Below are 25,055 nucleotides of genomic sequence, written 5' to 3'. Positions count from 1 at the left end.
GATAATTTGATTTACTGGTTGGGATGTTTTTAAAGAAATACAACCAACATGTTTTTGAAGAAAATTACCCATCCTAGCTCTAATTGAGAATTCAAGTATTCACCACATCAATCAATAATTGTTCTTTGCGGCCCTAAAAATGTGCTTAAAACACCGTTTGCCATAAACAGAGAGCCTCTACTGGTATGTTGCCATCAAGAGCAGGGTCATCTTGGTCACCAGCTCATTGTTTAATACAAACAGATTTACCTACTAAACCTTCATTTTTCTCTTTTCTTACAGAGCACCTTACCCCCTCACAGAGCCCTGTAACCAATGGCAACCTCTGTCCAAACTCTTCCTTTGACCCGCGGCCCCAACAAAAACTTCCGTAACCCGTTGCCCGTCTCGTCCCGTTGCGGCATGGGAAGTGTCGGCAGCCTGGTGGAAAGGCCAGATGTTTCTCCGACTAAAGGCAGCCGTGCAGTGCCCCAGGTGAGACCCAAACAGCCCAACGGCCTCCTGAAGAAAGGCTTCACCCAAAGAGAGCTACTCAACTACCTCAACATCACCAGGTTAGTGCTGCTGTAAAGAAGCAGATGCTTTTCGTAGAGCATTTCACCGGCTGCACCTTTTTGGAGGCGAAGTAGTCTGGACTGGAAGTGACTATAAAACGTGACGGGACTTGATCCCAGTTGACCTGATGTACTTCCAAACAGAAAAGAGCCTAAAGCAAGCGACGGTAAGAAAGACGTGATCTCTGGCCTCGGCTCTGCCAGCGGCCGGGAGGAGGACAGCTTGTACGCCAAGGTCTACCATAAAGACGGCACCGAAGTAGATTTGACAAAGAACTCTCTGCCAAGTGGGGGCAAGTATGAAAAGGTGAATATTGTTGTTCAAAACACTGCTTTTGGTCTTATTTTTCTTTTTTACTAGAGGAGTAAAATAGATAACTTAAAGAATTGGGGCAATGTTGATAGTGTTACATTTTAAATGTACTCTAAAGTATCCTAAAGCAGTAGATATTAGGGGGGCTGAGTCTCATTCAAGGTTTTTGGCGCAGATTCAGCTGAATGATTTTCCATTGTGTTCTTTCTAGCAATGATACCGGCAGTGACCGGCTGCTGGTGCGGTGTTAAATTGATCACTATCACATGACTATCACATCTCTGGCAGCGTGGCACAACATCCCTCAAGGCTGCTATCAGCATAAATCAGCCTTAAATCTCCTCCAGTGAACAAGCATAGATTGAGAATCTGCCACTTTTTATGTTAAAGAATTTATTGCAGCAATCAAATCTCACATTGTTTTACTTGAATTGATCAACTGTAAGAACCCAGAGGGTATAGCAGCATTGATTTAATAGACACATTGTGATTTATTGCTACGTAGCCCAGCCTCTCGCTCCCTTTTAGCCTCCACTCTGCTACTTCTTACTGTCTTTGCATCCTCTAAACGTCTCATGTTCTTCTTCTCCAGGCTCGTTTGAGGTCTGCCTTCAAGCCTGTCACCCCCAAAGATTTCAGCTCCATGCAAAACCTCTATCCGTCTTCCAAGTCGGAGGATGTGGACCATGGCCTTTCCAACGGGCTGCACAGAGCCTACGCCCATGTTCCCAAAGCCGTCTCCACCTCCTCCTCCTCTTCCTCACCCTCCCGACATGGAGCACCGACATCCAGTGGAAACAAGGTATCTTAATACACGGCAGTAACACGAAGCCTCGATCCAGTTACCGTGAATCAATGTCCAGGAGGTGGTTAGTCCATTCATCTGGTTGTTTACGTATCTCGCAAGACCTTCTCAGAGATTTCAATTGAACTTTGTTGGGAAGTTGAGCAGGAGAACAAGTAAATCAGGTTTTGGATCCAGGATCCAGTCTTTGTGCATTGATCATAGAAGCAACACAATTAATTTCACAGCCTATTAATGTTACAGTGATGAATAACTGTATAATCATGACTGTAGGCCCTCTCCTCGGTGCGTGGGACGAGCCAGGAGGATGATAACCTGTCAGATTCAGGCCACAACTCCATGAGCAGTCTGCCACCATACCGGCCTCCCTTCCGCCCACACCTTTCTCAAATCAGGTCAGCCGCAGCGTTATTGCCTTGGCTTTACTTTATATTCAAAAGAAATGGTTGAAATAATTGTTTTTTCATACTTAATGACTGTGTGGGTGGTGATAATGGAAGAGATGTTAATGGCCTAATGGGTTACTTTTTGTACCCCAGTGCATCTATGGGCCAGATCAACACCATCGGTTCCCTGGACCGTACCTCTCTGGGCCCGAAGGCTGTAGGGCCAGGGGGCGTGGCCATAGGAGAGATGGCGTGTCGGAGCATGGCGACCCTGAGCCGTCTGGCTCCATATGGAGGGGAGGCTCCGCCTCCTTATGAATGGACACTTTCCCTATCAGTTGAGGAAGTGGTGAGCACTGCACAGATGGACGGATGGATAGGAGGGAGGATGAGCAGGTCAGAATGATTTACAGATAAAACTGGTAAATCCTTCATGTTGTCTTTTCCAGGTCCGGGATCTGGAGGAACGCCTGGTGGAGAAAGAACACGAGCTGAAACAGATGAGGAGAAACCTGGATGAGAGTGAGGGTGCCATCGCTCAGGTGAACCTCATGTTAATGGTCTGTTCTTCACCCTCATCTATACATCCATCTGCCTCATTTTTGAAGTTTGACCCCCCCTTCCATCTGCCCGCCGCATGCAGGTGTTTGAAGGGAAACAGCGTCTGTGGGAGAAGGAGGTGGAGGAGCTGAAACGCCTTTATGCTGCCAAGCTGCGTCAGGTTTCCCAGCATGCCCAGCGTTGCCAGCGCAGCCTGCAGTTGCAGCTGTTCAAGGCCCAGCAGGAGAAGAACCGACTGCAAGAGGAGCTCGACAGCCTGAATAGGGAAAGGAGCCAGGAGGACGGAGCCATGGCAAAGCGGACCAGTCCCACTCTGGAGGAGACGCGGTGGGAGGTATGGCCCTAGGTGGACATGGGGGGGCACTTTACGGCGGGCAGAAGCACTTTAAAAGCAGTAATTACAGGCTACACTGCAGATAACTGAATTCCTTTCTTGTTTGGTATCGTTAAAATGATCACAACCAGTCACCCCTGTCCCTTGTTTGCCTCAGGTTTGCCAGAAATCCGGGGAGATCTCCTTGCTGAAGCAGCAGCTGAGGGACTCCCAGGCGGAGGTGGCCCAGAAGCTGAGTGAGATCTTCCAGCTGAAGACGCAGCTCAGGGAGACCCGCACAGATCTGCGCAACAGGGAGGGCCAGATAGATGCTTTAAAGCTAGTCGTGCAGGGGACGCAGCGCCGCAGATGCCCCTCTCAGACTGCACACGAGGACGGAAAAGGAGCTGAAGAGAATCCTTCCGCTGGGGCAACAGGTAGACTTATGTGTCCGTCTCTTACTTGTGTGAACATATCATCACTGGAATGTGTTCACTATGTGCTTCAATGGTTGAAAGCAATACGCGTTGGTTTAGGACGCAGAAGAGTTGAAGCTCATTTGTTGACGCAGCTCTTCACTAAAAGCAAGCCTGCGAGCTTTTTACATCAAATTTACATTCAACCACGGCAAAGAAAATAACATAATAACTATATCAGACCTACCCAAGCTGATATACATTGGGGGGAAAAGTGAAAGAAGCAAGATAATTATATGCTACAGATGCCTGTTTAATATCACAGCAAGTGAGGCATCCAAACAGCTCTATGTTGTCTGGGTTGTTTTGAGTTGTGATGTTTTTGTGCTTGGATCCCAAATCAGGTTATTTGACTAACCAGGTCAGGAGTTCTTTGCAGCCAGTGTGTTTCATTATATTTCCGCTGCTGGACGGTAGTTGAAGCCGTGTGAACCTCTTGCTTACAGGAGGGTGCGGGGGCCCAACAGAGGAGCGTCTGCGCGCAGAGCTCCTGCTGGAGCGACGCCAGAGCGAGGCCCAGGCCATGGCTTTCGAGGAGGAGAGGCAGACGTGGCAGACAGAGAAGGACAAGGTCATCCGCTACCAGAAGGAGCTGCAGGCCAGCTACTTGGAGATGTACCACCGCAATGAAGCGCTGGAGAGGGAACTGCACCAGCTGAGGGCGAGCAGAGAGCAAGGAGGAGAAGGAAGAGAAGGAGGAGCAGGAGGAGCAGGAGCAGCAGGAAGCAGAAATGGGACATTGGATGCAGAAGTACCAGAGATGAGGAGTGAGAGAGCGGGTGAAAAACAGGACGACAGACCTTCCTCTGGTTTGCCATGGATAGAGAGAATTGAATCATCTGAAATTTGAATGTGACGGACTAGCTGGTATTTGCAATGCAAAGTGTTTTCTCCCTGAACTATGGTATCTACTGAAGCCTGTGTCAACTAGAGAAGGAAAAAAATAGAATCACTACGTTAAAATTAGATTACGAGACAGGTAAAAATGTGCACGTGCAAAATTTTAGATTTATGAAAGATATCAATTAAGTAATTGTGAATAAATCATTTTAAAAATCTGAACGCTTTCTAACACAAAATAATGCACCCCTAGTCGAGATTTTACTAAGTTAAAACTATGACTTTGATAACTTTTATTTTTCATCTACTTTTTTTCTTCTCCTGGAGAAAGTGGGCTTCTATAGATTCCCAACCCTTTGCAACTTCCTTGTTGATTGTTAGAAACCCTGATCCTGCAAAGACCAATGCCATCCTACAGAACACACTAACGCTGAGGGCAGCGGCACAGATACGGTCTGTGCCTCGTGTGTCCTTGGCAACTATGTAAAAATGCAGCCAAACACCTAAACTGTCGCCCTTAAGACTTCTGACTAATTATAAACTTGTAAATGAGCAAATTGATATTTTCATTGTTACTATTTTGTGTTAATTCTGGTAGTTTCTTTTTTTTTTAAATTGGACTGCTGTATAGTCTTGACTTCGACCAAAGGATTCAAGGGGATTTAGTGTGGCCCAGTGACATCTCAGCACCTGTTCAGTCTGTGCAGAAGGTTCTGTGCATCTCTGGGTTAAGTATCAAGGATTAAAGCGATGTTGTGCTACGATACTAATGCTGTGTCTTTGCCATCAAGAAAACTGCATACCATACTTAAGAAATTGGACATTTCATTCAGTTTCCAGCTCCTGTCCGGTGAGATCTATGTATTTTGTACATAATGTAATTTTGTTTTGGCCTTTAGTCATGGTACTTTAAGCACACTGTTGTCTTAATGGGCATATTTCCCCATCTGTTGATTGCGATGAAAGCGATCAACAGGTCGGGACGCTGAACATTACTGCCCTGCTTATTGGCGCCCTTATCCAGCCAATGACAACTCAATGCATGGCATAGGTGAAGTTGTTCTCTTGTATCGTTTATTTTTAATATATGAACATTCAAACGCCAGCTCTCAACCGACACTTCAACATACTGTGACTTGTCTATTTACTGGAATTAAAACTGTACAGTAAGAATGTCTGTTTTGGATTCTTAATAAACGTTCATGAAGTGGTGTGAAAGCGGTTTAGTTGGTGCTTGCCCCGATGGTGTTTTCTTGTGCAAATCAAGTCTACCTTTGCCTGAATTAAACTCTTCAGAAGTCACTTGCCAAAATGTGAGGGGTGTAGCTGATGGCATTCACCTGAGAGCACAAACGCATGCCTGCTCTGAAGGGGCTTAAAATCTCCACAGAGCGTGCCAATAAAACCCAAGGACAAGAGCTTTATGGCAGAATGAACAACAGAGCGGTGAAGGCTGCTGGGACTAATGTGGCTTTTAGAGGTTGAGCCTTGAATCCTTATCTCAGCCCCTCCCTCAGACCCTCCCTGCTCTACCCCAGCCAGTCCTCACATACCATCTCCCGCAGTACAGACAGCAGGGAGGTGGAAGGTCAGCGGAGATGGAAACATAGGAGGATCCCTGTTTGCTCAAGAAAATAAGCGCTTCTATGGAAACCATCAAATGTGCAAACAAGAACGGAGTTCCAAGGATACCTTGGAAGACATGAAAGCTTGACTTTTTTTCTTTTTTTTAATCCATGCCTTATGTTTATGGGTGAAAGCGTATACATCAGTGTGAAAAGTGAGATAGCACATGCAAGTCCATGGCGCAGGTTTATTTTTCATATGGGGGCAAAATCTGATCAGCGATGAGCTGCGACTGACTCACAGGGCCCTTGCCTTGGCATTTCAAACATTATATAAACTGGGGCTTAATATAACTGCATAGCTCAGCAGTGGTTTACTGGAGTGGGATGAGAACGGATTCTTACCTCACACTATCAGTCAGTAGGAGGATTGCAGTGCTGAATGCCATCAGTGCAGCTCATCTTATGAATTCAGTTATTCAACATAAAATCATGTCAGAAAATAAATGGTTCCTTGTCGTGAAACTCAAATTAAAACCCTTCAGCTTGAGATCGCATAGACTATTTAGTCAGAGTCTGGATAATGCAGCAATAGTGCCACCAAGTGGTGATGAAAGGAAGGCCGAACAGCTTTAAATCCATGAAGGAAACAAATTGTCAGTGAGTTATGTTGAGAGCAGGCCACCGGCAAACGCCATTACACGCCTCCAAAACTGACTTGGAGTATAAATGTTTATTTTAATTTCAGATGCAAGTATATGAAACATGTTAGAGGGTAAATATGTACAATAAAAGTTGCATAAAACACAAATGCAAACAGTCAACAAAATTAATACGACAGAAGTACGGAGCGCTAGCGGTCTATCTGAAGGAACACTCAAGAGAAGCAATGAATGATTGTCAACCAAAGAAAGAAAAACAGGAAATTCAGCAAAAGTTCACACAAAACATGTGCTTTAACCCTTTTCCAAATGAAACCAAGATAACATATCTGGTACTCAGACTGAAAACTGAGTGTAACGTTGCATCATCAGTGTGAGCTATGCTGGTGCGGTGCTTGTTGAACAAATGAGCCTCACGAGTGTGAGGTGACATCACCAGTTTCCAGAGGACACGGGGAACTTGCACTTTTTATTCTTTTTTTATTGGTCATCTAAACATACTGTATGGTACATCCAAATGCCTTGGACCTTGCGACACATTTCCCCCTCAGTGTATGCTCACACACCAGCTGAATAATATATACAAACTCCAATAACACCCAAACCATGAGCCTCAGCAGTGAAATATGTGTCATCTTTGTTCAAGACTCCTTATAGAAATGTACAACTGTAATGCCAACTGCAAAATGTGGTATGAACTGTTATAATGAACCCTGAGGAAATGTATGCATTTAATGTTTCTATTTTTGACTTAAATCTCAAATAAAAAGCTATGCAGCAGAGGCATTTTTCTAAGTATATATTAAACAGCAGCCACAATGATCAGAGGACTTCCCCACCCACGACGAGTAAAGCTGAATCACAAGCCCACAGTCACTGCAAGTCAGACCATACGGCTACCATCACACCACTTTATATCTCCAAATCACATGGCTTGCAAGCTTAGGATACACAATGCAGGGCAGAGTGAAGCGATGGCAAAACCGGGATGTGAATTGTTGAGTCGATATTTTGGAGAGTTGCACAGTAGCGTCGCTTATGCATGTTGCTGTTCAGTTTAATTTACTATTTTACATGAGCCGTTGTGGCGGTTGCAATGAAAAATAGAAACAAAAGCACATTTCACAGTAGTATATATTTTTTGTTTCCTTTTTGTCACTTTGTTAAATACATACATAGAACAAGACAAATAGCTTCTACAATGAAGAGAAATCTTGCTGGTGCAGTCAGTCACGAAAAAAAAAGAAAAAGAAAAAAGAAGCTGTTCCACCATTGATGAATGAATTGTTTTGCAGCTCAAATGGTTACATCAGCCAACAGTGACTTTCAAGCTACGTGAGGCCTTTATTACATTATGGAGAAGTAATGGGTCACAATCAAGCGTTCGATCAAGAGCAACCTCCACAGTTCCCCTCACCAGCAAACAATAGACCGTCGACAGTTGGTTTTTCTGTCTTTTTTTTTCATGTATCATAGAATTTTATTACGATTCTGAAAACTGCCTATCTAAGCCATTTACCCACACTCACCCATCCATAATCATCCAACTGCTTCTGTCACAAAGAAGGAGAAAGAAAAAAAAGAAAAAAGAAGCAGTCATCCAACTCAAACAGTTTATAAAGCCGGAAAAAAACCACTATAAAGTATTACATACTTAAGAAAGATAAGCCTATAAACTCTGCAGGCATTTGCAAATCAGTTTCAATGAATGAACCTTTTTCAGAGGTGCTTCTTTGTGAGGATGCACTCATTACTGACAGACTCCTCTCTTTACTACAGGTTGTAGTTTGACCATCCCCGCTGGACTCTGTATACTACGCAAAGTTGGAGGGTCCGAGGTGGGCTACGGGAAGGCCAAGGCTGTCCAGAGGAGCAATGGGACCAACCTTAATGCTTACAATAAAAAGGCCAAGAGGCCAGGGACAGAGGAAAAGGGCCAGAGCAAATGGTCCTGGAAATGCAAAGAGCTCCAGGGAACTTCATCCTTACTTGTGAGGAAATGTGCGGTATCAAAAGTAGATCTGCTTGGCATGTGACGGATTCTGCTCCATGGGGCAGTACGGACATTTCAACCTGAGGGCGAGAGAGGGGAGTGTAAGAGCAGCAAGCAGATTGTTCATTTATTATTGGTTGTTTTTGGCGGATTAACTATTCATCTTGAACACTTTATATAGCTGGTCATTTTCTAAAAATTAACTGTTATTTTCTTGATTTATTTTTTTAATTTACAGAAAGCCATTGATTTCATCACAAGACTGCAGGCTTAAAACAAGTCCTTTCGAGATAATAATTTTACATAATTGTACTAATTCTATGTTTGCTATGTGTTTTCTAGGTTCCTCTGGTTAACAATTTGAAAATAAGTCATCCTGAATGAGCATGTAAGAGTTAAATGTTGTGATCAAAGATTATACAACACAAGGTTGTTTTTTTTTGTTTTTTTTAACCACAGCTACACACAACCTTATCCTACCATGCATAGATCAATCGATCAATCAATCAATCGGGCTGTATTGCTGACTTACTTCCCAGCGTTAGTCAGTTTGTTGAGGGCATCTCTGGAGATGACGTGGCCACAGATGAGCTTCATGGGAGGATTGCTCTCCGAGGTCTGCTGCCGTAGGATCGGGCAGGCGAACACAGAGTGGTACCAGCACTTCTTCCCCAGGTCGATTTCAATCTACAGGAACAGACATGATGTGAATCAATTGAATGGTGAAAAAGGAGCAGAAAATGCCGCTAGGAAACCAGGAGCGACTTACGGGCAGCTCATCTTTGTGCGTCCAGACTCCGCTGCACTGTCTCTGCTCTATCACCTGCTTGATGTTCATCAGCACTGGCAGGGCCATACAGCCTGATGCAAAACTGCAGAGAAATAGACAAGGCAGCATTAATTAAGTTTCACTGTTGTTAAAATACACAGTGATGGTACCGTTTATACTTCCTCCTGAACTGATGAAAATATACAAATTAATTGTTTCTACTTTGGTATAAATGTAGAGATTGGAAAGGGAATCAGAGATGCATCTTGTGTGTGTTGGTTCGTCACCTAACACTGAGTGGAGACTCTACAGAGAGACCCAGTAAAGCGCAGGCATCCCTGGTGAAGATGTTACAGATCTCGGCCCACTGGTTTGTCTCCAGCAGACTGCGGTACGGAGAGTTATCAATGCCATGACGCAGGTACACCAGACTGCCCATCAGGATCTGAATATCTGCAGGGACAAAAGTGCAGGTGTGGAAAACAACTAAATCAAACATTAAATGAGTTTGTGAGGCGAGCCTCAAAATAATCGTGCATTTGCCTTAAGAACACCTTCGTTCCTTATTGATTGCAATTAAAGACGGAGTCTCTTGGACTCTTCTTTCAAGGTTAAGAAAAACAGTAAAACACAACTCAAGCTGAGCATCTTTGTGCGTTTCAGTCACAATGAGGCCACTGTATGCTTTCTACCTCTCTGATGCTGAGAGGCGAAGGGCTGGAAGTGCCTGGCATACTGCAAGGCCTCCATTTGGTTGTTGATTCCGCCACCGAGCAGGCTGATGAAGTACAAGCGATGCAGCTTGAACTCTAGACTGCTGTTCAGGTCCAAAAGGCGCTGCCGATTCGTAACAGCCCACCTAAGAAGACATGAATAAGTACAGTCAACTATGTGGACAGTGTTAATCTAATTATCATTATGTGTTCAAAAGGGATTTCTGTTGCATGATCAAAGTAAACCGAATCTCAATCGGAATAGAAATTCCACCAGAATATTTGGACTGTATAAAAGTGGTAATCTTTCTACTTAAGTGGCCAGAGAGTTCACCAAAGTTTGAAAACTCAGCCAGATGGAAAAAGTAGCTTAAGTATTTTTGCAAATGCCAAACAACTATCTTGTTTATGGCATTGTTACCATGCTACATTGTATTAATAAAAGGTGTTTGTACTTCTTGTCAGACATTATTGCTGCTTCATGTTGAAATGCACATCTTCACCAATGTGTGAAAATAGTCAGTCATTAAAATCTCTTTACAGGGATGATGACCATCTAGACACAGATAATGGGGGAAAGAAAACATACTCTAGTGCCGGCCTGAGGTCCTGCATCCTCAGAGCTTCAAGGATTCTGTTCAGCTCCAGGAAAGGCTGCTTCATACTCATATCTATAACTACACCCGACTCCTGGAAAACAGACAAGTGTATTTTGAATTATCAAGATTCATTAATTAGATTAATTATCATGATAAAAATAAATAAATGCTGAGACTAGATTAAACTCAATTTGCATAGATACATTTCAGATAGGAATCATCTTAAAGCCATTCAGGCTGCATTCACACCAAAAACATATTGAGGGCTTCACGGTTACTTACCTGACAAAGATCCTCTGCTACACTGAGCATCCCTTGTCTGTACAGGTGCTCCACAATTGTCTCACTCAGATATTTCTGTCTCTCTGGGGTGTCCCACACCGTCTCTGCCACCACAGCACTGATCTCTGCATCAAAATTCTGCAGAGAAGCATGTCAAAGGTTCAAGCATGCACATTGTTAAATATTTAAATAAAAGTTGGTCTCCCTGTCCTTACCCTGTCAATGGCTTTGCCCACTTTTGACACACTGCCATGGATGTCCTTATGTCGGGAGGCTAGCATCTGCACCGTTTCTTTGATATTCTTACAACACTGTGCCATAGTCTGAGATAGGACTGATAAGTCTGCATCTTGTACTCCTGCAAGAGAGATAAAAGGAAAAGTCTTCACTCTGCATATCTACAATATTATGTGACCGATTAATTATGATTCAGCACGGATGAAGCATAAAAAAACAAAGCACCACACTAAATGAAATACAAATAAATTGAAAACGCTAAGAACATATCTTCATAGTGTTCAGTCACCTTGTGTGCATCTGTTTTTCTTACCAAAAGCAACTAGCTGTCCCCGTATCTCGCAGACGCTGCGCAGGAGCTCGTCTAGCCTCTCCTCCGACTGGTGGCCGTACATTACAAAGCGATGAAGCACTTTCTCCAGCTCCCGCTCAACACAAGCACACTGCTCCATGGTTCAGACTGGAACACGCACACACACCACAACACCTACAGGTTAAGAGAGAGAAAGAAAACAAGAACAAGACAAAAATACATATTTTAAGTACTAGCATAGACAACTTGATACAATCTTAATTGAAATGCACAATACAACTCATAATAAATTATTTGTCCTTTACAATTACTTTAAAGTATTTTTTTTAAAGATTTTTTCCCAAGATATGTACCCAGTGTGACCTTTCCTGATGAAACATAAACTTGTCAGTGCAATGTTAGGCAGCATTGTTTCTATACTACATCAAATACATCTTTGGCGAACAGGCAATACAACAGTGATGTGTCAGCACAGCTAAGGCATTGATCAGGCTGAAATAATTAATGTTGTTGTTTTCTCTTTAACGTTAGTTTGCAGCTCTCTGCAGTGACTACGACACAAAAGAAAACCCTACAAATGTAGATTGTGGACCCATTAAAAAAGATGCAGGATCACATCCCCATTATTTCACTGTAACAATGACCAATTCGACAAAACTGATCATGCTGACAATCCCATCCCAGTGGTAGCGCCAGCGCGGTGACACAATGTTTTTACAAAGACATTTGACAGCTGGTAGACGTGCATCTTCTTCTTTTTTGTTATCAAGAGAACAGAAATACAAACAGACCCATTACTGCCCTGATTAAAAGTTTGCTGACAACCAGTAAGGCCTTTCCAGCGTTAAACACTGCCCACTGTCCTCTGCGGCCTGGTGTTTACTAAGGACAGCACCGCGAGCTCTCACCCAGACAAAGTACACATTCATCAGCGCACGAGAGAAAATGGTACCATGGGGTTTAGTTCGAGCTCCTGGTCTGACTTCGCATTGTATTCATGTCTTGTTATAAAAAAACACAAAGCCACTGGGGAGGCTTAGCTTTGCTGTAACTCAGCGTTTATAAAATGTCCACCTAGCAGTTACCGTAACAGAGCTAACCGACAGAAACGCACGCTAACATTTCTATTTTAATACTTAAATGACACCTTTGGTTTTAGTATTACTCACTAACAACGACGAATACGAAAGGGCCACACGCGACCCGCGATGTGTTTCGGTGAGTTATAAAACGAAGGCGTCGCTCAGCTAACATAAACAAACGGTGCCCCGGCTACTGAGGCTCAAGCTAGCCGCTCCTCGGCTGCTGCTAGCTGATGTCAGCCAGCTGCGGACTGCCGAGGCCCGAAGCCCGGCAGGAGGCAGTGACAACCCGCCTGTCCTCTTTGTGTCGCGCTACCCCAACGCGGGGGACGCCTGTCGCCTTTGCCTGAACCGTAAGACACGTTAAAATGAACGTCACTCACCTATCCTGCTAATTAGTTAGCAAACATTAGCGTTAGCCACTCGCCTGTTATGGCAGCACTTCGCCAGCAGTCGCGATGCGGATCTTCCTGTGTCGCATTCAGCCGAGACGGGACGTTTCACAATAAGAGACGTCCAGCGCTACGAAGGGGTTTTCACTTCCTTTAAAGGTGGGCACACTCAGGATACCATTTATAATAATACAACACTTTAATGTTACAGCTGGTCAACGTAGAGCTCCTTTTAACTACTTTATGTAGCCTACTTGCGTAGTTTCATCTGTACTGTAGCAAAGCCTCATATGTGTGTGTGTGTGTGTATATATATATATATATATATAATGTGTGTGTGTGTATATCACACCTCAAAATTGTCCATCACTGAAACACAATATTTATAATATTAGCATTAGTTTAGGAAGTACTCTAAGATCTAAGATCTCTAACTAAAATCCTTTACTTAAGAAAAGTATACCCCACATTGTAAAAGTATTAAATTACAAGTAAAAAGTCTGCATAAAAAAAATACTTTGGAAAAACTACTCTCAGACAAACTTAAAGTATCAAAAGTAAAAGCATTCAATTTTGTCCAACTTTAGTTTAAACCTCAACATTATTCAGTTCAACATAATTTAAGACAATAAACTAAATTAAGAGCAAATATACTTAGTTACTCACATTCCCCACTGAATATTAAAAATATGGCGTATATAGAGTCTGGCCTAAAAGGGGAACTAGGTCAGTTAAAAAAAAGATAGATTTGAAATGTTATCTTATGTTTATATTTTTACTGTTTGTAAGTATTACATGCTAGCATTTAAATAGCCCATCATGAGACTGAACCCTTGTTGACCATCATGTCCCACAAATAGAACACAAGCAGAAAAAGTATGAAGCATGTTTATTTGTCTTCATACATATGAAAGTGCATATAGATGGCAGCGTATTGTTTATGCACAGCTTTATGGTGTGTTGCATTGCTGAGGGTGGGTGAGGTCTTTGGACTTGAGCAGGCTGGTGTGACTAATCTATCAGTGATGTGGACCAAAGCTCCCCATTGCTGAGCTGCTCATCATTCTTTCCCTCTGAGTCCTCCTCCTGTCTACTGAGCTGCCATTAACCACAGAGGTTCAAATATATCAGCCCTCCTGTGCACTTTAGTTCACACTATCTTAAACCCAGCACACGCATGTATGTTGACCTCTCCAACCTTTTAAAACTTTACTGTTTTAAACAATCATGTTTTACACTTTAACTCTGGGGTTTTCAATTAATATCAGCGTGTATTTATAACACATAATACAACAGTGCTTAGAGTTTAAAAGATGAATTTAAGAAATTATGTAAAATCTAGGAAATGACCTGAGACCTCAGGGAGTTAATGGAATGATGATTTATGTTTGCCATGTCATTAGAGCTTCGAGGGGAAATATTAAATAATTTTCAGGATATCCCTGAAAGTGGTTTATAAACCTTTATGAGTTTCTATACTAATGATGAAATAAAAAAAAGACAAATGTATAGCTCTGTGAAAGAGAAAACTCCACCCAGGTCATGAACTGAGTTCCCATTTTGACCAGCCACACTAATAATATGTGCACTTGTGGCCATGTATGCCACTTCAGACAGTAAAAGGGGACACATTACATATATATGATGTGATACGTTTAATAGTTTACTTTTCAGTGTTGTATCAACTGCTTGATTCCCTCAGTCACAGCCCGAGCTACATTTAGTTGGGCTGCAATCAAAGATTTTCCATTGGCTTGCCCTGAGTGATTTAATGACTGAGAATGAATGGTAATCTCATGAGGTATTAGGTTTGGGACCGAGGGCTTATCTAAACTCCCTCCCATCAAACATGCCCAGACAGCCACAACGCGGCTTAGAGGGTCCTGCTATTGTAACAGTAAAATAGCATGATCACTTTTGATCAGATGTTTTGACATGTGCTGTTTTGTGACAGGAAAGCTTAAAAGTGAATTTGAAGCTAAAAATGTCCAATGGTGGTACTGATCCTGGAACATAAACTATCCAGACATGAAAAGGAAAAATGTGACTTGAAACATGTGAAAGCACCTTACAGAGTGTTGTCAGCCTCCATGCAGGAGTTCTGCATGTGAGCTGTCAAAGTTGGGTGGTCTATGTTAACCTTTGACCTGTAGTACCCCAGTTACACCGTAAAGTAGCATTCACATACACACACATAATTCATTCATCAGAGGGGCTCATACATTCAGCCCTCCCTCAATGTTAAGTATAACCTCATATGTAAGGTTAAGTGGACAATGTGTGGGCTGAGCAAAGCTTTGTATTTCCCCACCAGCGTTCCCAGGCAAGTAGCTAAAGCAATGGCTATCTGGCCCTGATAGTATGGGTCTATATATAGAGGAGCCTGTGACTGATCTAGCTGTAAGTGTCAGATTCCAGGCACACTCATCTATCCTGGCCGGATCAGCACCTGCTGCTAACTATAACCCCCCCCGGCGCCGCCCCCTTTACCCAACTCACACAGGAAAGCCGATGTCCAACCAAACCCCAGCCCGGAGAAAAAAAAAGATCCAGGTTTTGACTCTGTAAGCAATTTCCTTGAGGCCAGCTCAGAGGGGAGTGGCAGAAATAGAGATGGGAGCATTAGAGGATGTAATGGGTCTGGGTAAGATGTGTCTCTTTGCTTTTTCTATTCAAGTCTGAAACATGGCAGTGCATTTTCATTCTGAAGTTGTCTAGCCAGTGTGGCTCTGCCAGAGTGGGCTGTACAGAGCTTCTCAGTCCTGGATCGGGGCTTGTAAACGACTGTGCTGTGGATTTTGCGAGACAGTTCGGTAGATGAGGGGCAGATATTGCAACACAGAGGAACTCTATGCTCTTGGGAAAGCCTCATCATCAAAGGTACAGTACCAATCGTTCTGCCTTTCTCCGCTTGCATGGAGAGCAGCTCCTCTCTCTGTTGTCATCCTACACCAAGGCAAAGTGGAAAGTTAAAATAAAGGGCATGTATTTGGCGGAGGTAATCAAGCCATTGTCAGTTTTCAAATAAGATAAGTAAATATCAGTCTATGTAATATAAAATTAGTTGCATTTCATAATGAACTCTTGTCAGGTTTTAACCACATGTAGAATATTTCAACTGAATGTTTTGGTCAACTTAAAGTGAATGTATTGTTTTAATTTCAAGTAGCTTGCTAATTCATTGAAGGACATACCGACAGTTACATTTCCTTTTAAGGTTGACAATATCTCCGTATATGGTGGTAAACAGGAACAATGCAGAGTTTAGCCTCTATATTTTCGAATAAGACGCTTTTAAATCATACTAGTATTCATAATTGTTCCTGGTGATTTAAATGAATGAGCTGCTCACCCTCCAGGTGACCATATTTTACTTCCAGGAACAGAGCCCAAAGCTGACCAGAGGAGCCGACTGGACTGGCCACAGTGAGAATTTGGAGCTTGTGGACGAGCGATGGAAAGCTGGACTCTCCAGGGGGACAGCTACTCCTTCCTGCGCAGTGCACCCCGCCACACCTTTTCCCTGTGCCATCGTGACGGCTCCCCAAACCACGTGGAAATCTTCGACATCATCAACGTCCCTAGTCAGCGAAGTGCCATTTCCGAGACTACCTGCCTGTGTGACATTTTTGGAGACGACTGTGAGTCGCCCTCCCACTCAAGCAGTCCTGCTGTAGGGGCTTTTGTCCTTCCCCAGAGGGAGCTGGACGGGACAACTGCTGCATCACCTCTGGTAGATGATCTGAACGACTCCTCGGGCTCTTACCACACTGCACCGGGCTCCAGTGAAGGAGAGGAGGGTTTTGAAGATTCAAGAGAAAGAGTTTACAGCCCCCCGTTGCAAAGCGAGTCTTCAGCAAGAAGGCAGCTGGTGGGTGAGGAATTGACCTCAGGGCTTCCAAAAGTTTCTGAGGACAGACGCCCAAACTTAGAACCAAAAAGTAAATCACCAGTACCTCAGTTTAGTACAGCAAGCCCACCGGTATCAGTCCTCAACTCTGGTGAGAGCACCCCCTCTCCTGGACATAATAGCCCCTTTACCCTTAGTACAGAGGGGAGAGCGTCGTCCTTGTCTTCTTCCTCAGTTGAAAAAAGATGTTCACCATCATCACCTAGTCCTAGACAAGCTCACCAAGAAATAGATCCAATAAGAACCACTCCCACTTTCAAAAATAGTCTTCAGTCTCTATCTCCAAGTCCCTCCCCTGAGCCTAGGAACTGTGTCAGCTCATCCTCCTGTGAATCAGTGAACCCCCAGTTGTTACCTGAGTTCAGGGACGCACAAGGCTCTCCAGAGCCAAGGAGCAGCTGTTTTAATCAACACAGCAGTCCCTCACCTGAGACCACATCCAAAAAAATTTCTCTAGATTTTACAGAACCAGCGTTTGATTCTGGAGCCACACTTTTATCTCCTTTACCTTCATCCAGTTTTACAGAGTTATCATCCCAGTCAAGAGACACACTGGCCTCTCCTGAGCTAATAAATAGGTCCTACTCCCCAGATACGCCTGCATCATCTCCTTTTTCTGAGCTGAGAGGGAGGGTCTCCCTGCCTGATCTCCTCAGCAGAGGCTCAACACCTGATAACGAAGATTATACCCACACCCCTGAGTGCCAAGATACAGGAGTCAGTGCTGTATCTACACCTGCCCCACGACACACACCTCCCACACCTATAATTTATATAGCTACATCTCCCGAACTCCTGCAGAGTAGTGTTTCACCTGAATTAACATATAAAAACCCCTCACCTGGCCTTCTCTGTGCTGCTTCTCCTGCTACGACTGGGACAAGAACGCCATCTCCTGACCTGGCGCATAATATTAAACACATTTCAAAACCTCCTGAGAGTAGGACCCAGGTGTCTTCACCTGTGGTAAGTTGTAGCTTATCTCCATCACCTAAAGTTACGAGTAGCTGCTCTCCCACAGAGCACAGGCATACAGCTCCCTCACCTGAAATTAGGATTACAGCTTCCTCCCCTGACGTCAGTAGGAAAGAGTGGTCTTCTGAAGGGGAAACAACACCTTCATCTCCTTTCCTCGATCCTCACTTTGACTGTGCCTCATCAAGAAGCCTCACTTCGTCCCCTCACATCACAGGGATTTCTTACTCTGTTGTGCAGCCTGAGGACAGGGACACTCCCCCATTTCCTGAACTCTCTCGTCTCTCCACCCCAGAGCCTGATAGGACACTTGTGTCCCCTGAAGCAAGGAGCCCTACCCCAAGCAGAGACAGCAGTATAGTAAAGTCCACCCCTTCACCAAGAGATTCACCTCATATATCGGGCTTCACAAGCTCTGTCCTGCAGCCTGAAATAACTCAATCGCACCAACCCAGGTATAAAACACCTTCACCTCTGCCAGAGCATCACACTCCCTCACCTGAACCAAGGTATCCAACCCCTTCATCTGACAAGTATCAAAGTCCCTCGCCTCAGCACAGAAGTAGAGATCCATCACCTGTTGCCCCATCTCCTGAGCAGAGGTATCATCAGCATTCACAAGCAACCCTCTCCACTGAGCACAACCCTCATTGTACCCGGCCTACTCCTCCTCTAAGAAATACACCTGAGGTTGAGGGAGATTTCTCTTCAGTTGATATTACGGAAAAACAGTACCCAACACATTTGGCAAAAGAGAGTGTGTCGCCCGCATTTAAACAACAAGACACAGAGAGAGAAGCAACACCAAAGGAGGCAAACTTTCAGGATAACTCACGTTTCCCAGAGGAAAAACAAATCATTGGCCCCACTTTTAGTAAGAAAGAAGAAACTTATAACAATCTCCCCGCTGAAATAAAGTCTCCCTCTCCTAATCGTCTAGTCTCTAAGGACAGGAGTCCAGGTATTTCACCTGTCCACAGGCCTACAACTACCTCACCTGTGCAGAGACTGGAAACCGCACAGCCTCAATTCAATACATACTCCCTAACTTCTGAAAGCAGCTGCTCATTCAAATCAGACTGTACACCTGAGCCTTCAACTAGACAGCTGTCGCCCAAAATTAGACAGAAAACCAGAGAGAGGGTAACAGAGGACATGGCCCATAATGCAAACAGAAGGCGGACTCCCTCTCCGCCACTCACCAGGTTTACACCTGTTCACATCATAGCCCCTGAGAAACCATACAGACCGTGGCAGAACAGAAGCCGTAGCCCCTCTCAGGTTGTAGCATCCTCACCGAGTGGTAATTTAAATAAAGTGGTGACAAATAGGGAAAGCCCCAATGTTGCCTATGTTGACAATAATAGCCAGGCTCATTGGGTCAGGCAAGGAAGGCAATTGGAGATGGAGAGGGAAATACAGCTGGAGGAGGAAAGGGAGGTAGGTAGGCAGAGGAAAATGGATAGGGAGATGGAGAGAGAGAGAAAGAAGAGGGAGGAGCGGGTTCCTGAAAAGGGGAAGGGTGGGCAGTGGGACGCCAGTTACAGAGGGGAACAGGCTGAGCTGTCATTCAATGCCAGGAATAGAAAAGGGCCTGCAAGTCGCAGTACAGCTCACACAAGCAGAGAGACCCGCCAGGGACTGCCAACAGTGCATTCCTACTCAGAGAGCTTGCTTGCCACCAGACAGCTACAGCAACAACAGAGTATGCTTAGATTTGTTTCCCAACAAGACAGCAGCAGGGGTGGTGGTCTTAGCCGACGGCGTCAACCTCCCGCACCACACAACAAGAGCCGTGTTCCTGGACGCGTGGCCGCAAACAGGCCCTGCCGGAGTTCCAGCTCCAGTATGGGAAGTGAGCTTGATGAGGCAGACGATGAGGTGAAATGGTTCACAGACTCCGCTTTCAGCAGCCTGTCCAGCCCTGAGGTAGATTACCTTGACATGTACAACTCCAGCCACCGTTCATCGACCAACATTTCTCAACCATCGACACAGGAGAGCCCAGCTGGGGTCAGTGGCGCCTGGCCGGCCTACGCTGACTTCAGGGGTTCTGCTCCCAGGCTGGACAATGATGAACTCTCCTTCCAGCAACCACTTGCATACAACTCAGACGGATTAGATGCATCAAGGCGCCATGAGATGGGCAGCTTTGAATGCGTGGATGTGGCCGTCGAAAGAGAGGACTCCAGGAGGGTAAGAAGAGGCGTGCCAAAGAGACAGATCCAGCTGAAGAGAAAGAGTAATTCTGAAGGGAAGCAGGATGGGAGCAGTGAAAATAGTAGTCCTGGGTTACCAGGGATGGTGGAAAGCCCCTCTCTAGAGAGTTATTCCAGGGACACATTCATGAGACAACACAGTACACCAGCAGCAATGCAAGAATGCTACACTTCTGAACGCAGCCCTGAGCGCAATCAACAAAATGAAAGAAAACTCCATAAATCTGTTTCTCTGGATGAAACATGCACGAAAACCAAGATGGCCACTTGTCTCATCAAGAGTGTGTTGTCCAAGAAGATGCAGGGTGTTGACAAACAACCTGATGAGCAGGCAGGGGAAGAAGGGAGCTCCGCCTTTGAGGAAAACAGACGACCAACAGAGAGCAAAGCGGCACCACTCAAAGAGTCCCCACTAACTGACTCGCATCATTTTAGTTCCAGTCTTCAGTCAGATCATAGTCTTTCATCTGAGGGTCTCCCTGCGAGAGCAGAGCCAAGCACAAAGGATGAATCCAAACCACTAAAAAGCTTTGGAGCGAGATCCAGTAACAGGCCAAGTTCATCCAGCAGCAGCCGAAGTGTTAACGTTTCACTGACCGAGAGTGAGGAGGCTGATTCTCAAAGCACGAATGCAGCCTCATTAAGATCTGAAATGAGATCAGAATTGAAAGTGCCGTTTGATAGTAAACAGTCAACAACTGGAGTTCAACGAGCTGATGACAGTGAGTCATGGGACGGAAGGGAGGGTGATGACTCAGCAAATGCCACTGCCGGGAACTCAGGAGCTCCTTCTGCCACTGAAGCCAGCAGCATGCAGGTCAGAGTGACAAACAGAGACCAGGAATGTGAAAACACAGAGGACCATAAACAACAGCAACAGGATGACAAGGGCGCTTACATGTCACAAACACAGGAGATTACGCTCAGAGCCGTGGAGAAAAAGAAAACCTCCTTAAATGTCTGTCTTACACCTGAGGCAGAGAACAAACCTGGGGCTCCTTCGCCAGATATGAAGAAGGAACGGCAAGAGACCAGTGTAAATCAGAAAATAGAGGAAGAAGGAAATGGGAATAATAAAGTTAAGGTCCCCATTCACAAAGTTAGAGATGTGAGGCGACTTGTAAAAAATACATATAATCTGTCCTTCAAGGCAACTAGTGCTGTAATGCCATCAAATGTGGACAAAGAAAGGATGGACACTTCAAATGAGGATAGGAGGGAAGAAATAAAAGATGAAAGGAGGGAAGAGGTCACGGCACGGGAGGAGAGAGAGGTAAGGCAGGAAATACAGAGGGAGGAGGACTTCAGGGTGGAGAGCAAAGAGGAACAGAAAGAGAAGGTAAAAGATTCAAAGCTGCGAACCTTATCTCCATCTCTTCAGAGCATAGGAAGTCCTCTGTCTCGTTCACAACCAATGCAAATACAGTATAAGGCTGTTTGCTGGAAAGAAGACAAAAATAAAACATCATTCAACAAGAAAGACTCAGGTGACAAACCCCAGGCTGCTCAAAAGCTCATCACACAGATAAGCAGAGAATCACACAACACACTGAGTTACACAACCAGAGATGCAGCAATTGCAAAGTCATGTGAACATGACACGGCATTGGAAACACGAGGGACTATGAAGGAAGTGCATAAAGTGTCAGACAATGAGAACAAACCTGTGGTGCTTAAGACCGACAGAAAACCTCCCATGCTCGGCAGCCTCCCCAAACTGCCCAGTAAGGAAAGAGAGGTGTCCACTGCTGTAGTGTTAATACGAGATGGATCCAGTAAGACCAAGATATCTGCATCTCCAGCCCAGGAAGAGATTCCCACCCGACTCCAAGCCCCAGCTGCTTCACACTCACCTGGACCCACTAACCCCGGCAGTAACCATGCTAGCAGTGGCCACTCAGTTTCAATGCTATTAAAGGAGAAAGGCTACCAAGCTGACATTGGAGCAGTGGTAGGTGATATGAATGGACCCGAGGTTAAAGGGGTTCCACGTACACATGTAAACTGCCTGGAGATCCCCCTTCAGACAACGAGTCCTTCACATGGAGGTCGGCTTGAGTCTCGTAGAGAGAGGACATTCTCCTCCTCATCCACCACGTCTGGCCTCTCCACTGCATCTACCAACACAGACACCCTTACAAAGGCCAGAGAAGACCAGGGTGTTAGCAGTAAGCCTACAGTAAAAGACACAGCAAAGCAAATAAGTGCTTCTCCGCTAAGGAATACACAGGAGCAAACACCACCTCCCGCCAAACACAAGGAACTTGGAGATTTTGAAGCAGTGAAAAGACTAGATCCAACTTTCCCCCCAAGGTCCCCTGCAGTAAGTAGATTCAAATCACAGGCAATTGAGGTTAAGTCGCTTTCTAAAGAAACACAGAAACAAGAGACGCACACAAACGTTACAGGAAATAGCAGGCCTCAAACCATTGAGGTAAAATCTATAGCTAAAACTTCTCAAAAGCCAGCAGTGCCTCCAAAACCAAGCTGCAAATTTAAACCAGCAAATTTAGGAGCAATGCCAGGTGAAGCGCAGAGACCATCAGCAACAACTGTAAAAGCACAAGGTGAGGAGAGGCCTCAAACAATTGTTGTGTCCTCACCGACAATTTATAGAAAGATCTCCAATGAGTCCACATCAACGTCTAACTATACAAGAAAATTGGCTGTGTCTGCAGTATCCAGCCTCAAACCTCCATCTTGCAAAGCAACAGCAACCACCATCTCCAATCTCTCAAACCAGTCAACAGCATCAGAGACAGAGGCATCTAATGACAGAGGTCAGCAGCAAAAGCCAGAGGCCTCGTTTCAGAGTTCTAGATATACACAGAGACCCACAACCTTAGCTACAGCACCGATATCAGCCACTGGGCCAGGTTTCACCTCAGCTCCAGGTCAAGTCTCTGACCCCAAACCAAACCAAGTTCCTGGACCTGAATCAACTGGAGCCAACCAGCCAAGCCAGCCAACTGTTATGGATCCAGAAAGCCAACCCCAGTATCCCAGATCGGCATACCCTCATGAACAAGCTATGCCGGTAACTTCAAACAGTATAAAACAACCTGCAGCTGTTTCCACAACACAAGTGCCAGGATACACACACCAGCCATGCCGCAGATCCCTCTCCAGCGAGTGCTCCGAAAGGACAGATGACCTGCTTTTTTATGCGTCAGACGATCCTCCAAGCTACGATGAAAGAGAGAGCTTCAGTCCCCTCATGCTCCCAGATCTGACCCCCAGGAGGTCAAATCGCTATCAACCCTCCTCCCGCCCTCCTCCCTGCTCCTGCACAACTGGCTGCCCTTCCCACCTTGGTCTCACCCCTCCTCACCATCACCACAGCCCGCATAACTTCACCCCTCCTGCCCCTCCACACTCTCCAGGACAGGCGTTGCCCTACTCGGTGGCTCAGCCCCCTCTCCGTGTCCACCAATGCAGACCTGACGCTCAGCCGATGAGCTACCAGCCTGGCTCTCCCAAATCAAGTCTGCTTGGTCCAAGCCAGCCACCGGCCATGTACCAGCCTCTCCACCAGCATCCTCCCTGCCCTCCCCACCCTTCACTCATGCAGACCTGCCCTGCTGACCGCCCGCTGCATCCACCCCAGCATATTGACCCTCGACGACCCCCTGTCCACAGATCCCCCCAGCAACAGCCGCCAGGCACGGCTGGTGGTCCTTACAGCGATCCGGGCCACAGTCACTCTCCTGGCCTACCTCCTATGGATCCCCAATACCTGTGTGGCCCTCAAAGCCTGGGGCCGTCCTATGGCTCTGAATATGGGGGTGATAGCTCCAGTTTGTACTCAGAGAGTAGCTATGGACAAACACCTCGCAGAGTGCTCCTGGATCCTGAGACGGGGAAGTATTTTTACATCGAGGTGCCTGTGCAGCCACTGAGAAAAATGTTGTTTGACCCAGAGACAGGCCAATATGTGGAGGTGCTCATCCCACAGCAAGCAATGTCACATTCAGGCCTGTATCCTCCCGCGGCAGCGCCCTACACATCTCTCCACAACCCCAACATGTACGCTCCTGCTCCACAGTACATGCCCTATGCAGCTCCTCCTCCCCACGCCCACCCCCAAGCCCAGCCTCAGCCACCTCGATATCCTGAGGCCTCTGTCACTGCAACAATGCACCCAGGTGGGCCTGGGGTCAACTACAGGAATCACTCTGGTCAGTCCAAGCCTGATCCCCAGAGCCATCCACCGCTTGACCAGAGCTACCTGGAGAGCATGTATTATGTCCCTACAGGGATGAATGCGAGCCCCAATCCCACCCCACCAGACTATTACCACAAACATCCTCCCAACCTCCCCCCAACAGGGGGCAAAAGGTCCTGAAATAGAGGACAGAGGCCGCCTTCCTGGAGCCTGTTGGGTTTTAAATACCCAGTGTATAAAGGAGGTGTCTAATGTTAGCCTGTAATGTTATTTGAGTTTTCACATTGCTACTGAAGACAACAATTATGTGGTTGTTTATTTGCTGCTGCTTGTTCTGTGCTATGCTGCTTTAATAGCTCAAAATAGAGGATTCTTGAGTTAATAGTTTTGAAAACATAAGAGAGGAAGATATTTTGTATGAGGTGTTCTTAAATCTAAAAATGATCTATTACAATTTTTGTCACTTTTGATACAGGGTAAACGCATCATACTGTAATTTCACCAGTATTACAAATCTATAGGTTTTTACTAATGTGCATATTTTAAAAAATATCTAAAAAAAACTTAAAAACACTGTTTTAAAAGAACCTCATATTTATTTTATTATTGTGTTACTCTAATATTGGATGAGTGAGTTTGTGCACATGATGTCTGCAACAACAATGCCAATAAAACATATTAAATATGAACCGCTCTGCTCTCCCATGGCTTCATCTATTTATCTATAGATGCTTTCTGTGCTTTACTAGCTCTGCATTAATTACAAGCCAGATCATGTAATTAGGCCTATGGTGTCATACTAAAACTGTCATGCTAATAATGTCTTGCAAAAACTTAATATGCAATAATATATTAATAAGTAACTGCATTAGACATTGTATTCATTTAAGAAAAAAGAACAATGCAATGCATTATTTTTAGGAAAATATTG

At 45.1% G+C, this 25,055-nt stretch overlaps 3 protein-coding genes across 3 annotated transcripts; 2 read left to right on the top strand and 1 right to left on the bottom strand.

The window, feature by feature from the left end:
- Nucleotides 1-315: 315 nt before the first annotated feature.
- n4bp3 (NEDD4 binding protein 3) lies at nt 316-4,258 on the top strand (the record flags this gene model as incomplete). Its single annotated transcript, XM_079229229.1, has 9 exons — nt 316-554; nt 699-861; nt 1,460-1,669; nt 1,946-2,067; nt 2,212-2,407; nt 2,508-2,600; nt 2,702-2,953; nt 3,111-3,369; nt 3,855-4,258. The coding sequence occupies 9 exons, from the start codon at nt 316-318 to the stop codon at nt 4,256-4,258; spliced, it is 1,938 nt and encodes a 645-aa protein (XP_079085355.1).
- Nucleotides 4,259-7,591: 3,333 nt separating this feature from the next.
- On the bottom strand, nt 7,592-11,520 carry rmnd5b (required for meiotic nuclear division 5 homolog B; the record flags this gene model as incomplete). The annotated part of the gene is made up of 9 exons (XM_079228750.1): nt 7,592-8,548; nt 9,001-9,155; nt 9,238-9,340; nt 9,525-9,690; nt 9,930-10,096; nt 10,540-10,640; nt 10,832-10,969; nt 11,047-11,189; nt 11,382-11,520. 9 exons carry the CDS (start codon nt 11,518-11,520, stop codon nt 8,485-8,487), a joined length of 1,176 nt encoding a protein of 391 aa, XP_079084876.1. The 3' UTR covers nt 7,592-8,484.
- Nucleotides 11,521-16,309: 4,789 nt separating this feature from the next.
- LOC306745842 (uncharacterized protein) lies at nt 16,310-24,802 on the top strand (the record flags this gene model as incomplete). Its single annotated transcript, XM_079228692.1, has 1 exon — nt 16,310-24,802. The coding sequence occupies one exon, from the start codon at nt 16,310-16,312 to the stop codon at nt 24,302-24,304; it is 7,995 nt and encodes a 2,664-aa protein (XP_079084818.1). The 3' UTR covers nt 24,305-24,802.
- Nucleotides 24,803-25,055: the final 253 nt, after the last annotated feature.

Source organism: Taurulus bubalis (genome assembly GCF_910589615.1).
Source record: "Taurulus bubalis genome assembly, chromosome: 13".
NCBI classification, from domain to species: domain Eukaryota; kingdom Metazoa; phylum Chordata; class Actinopteri; order Perciformes; family Cottidae; genus Taurulus; species Taurulus bubalis.
This window is presented reverse-complemented; position numbering and strand designations above follow the sequence as displayed.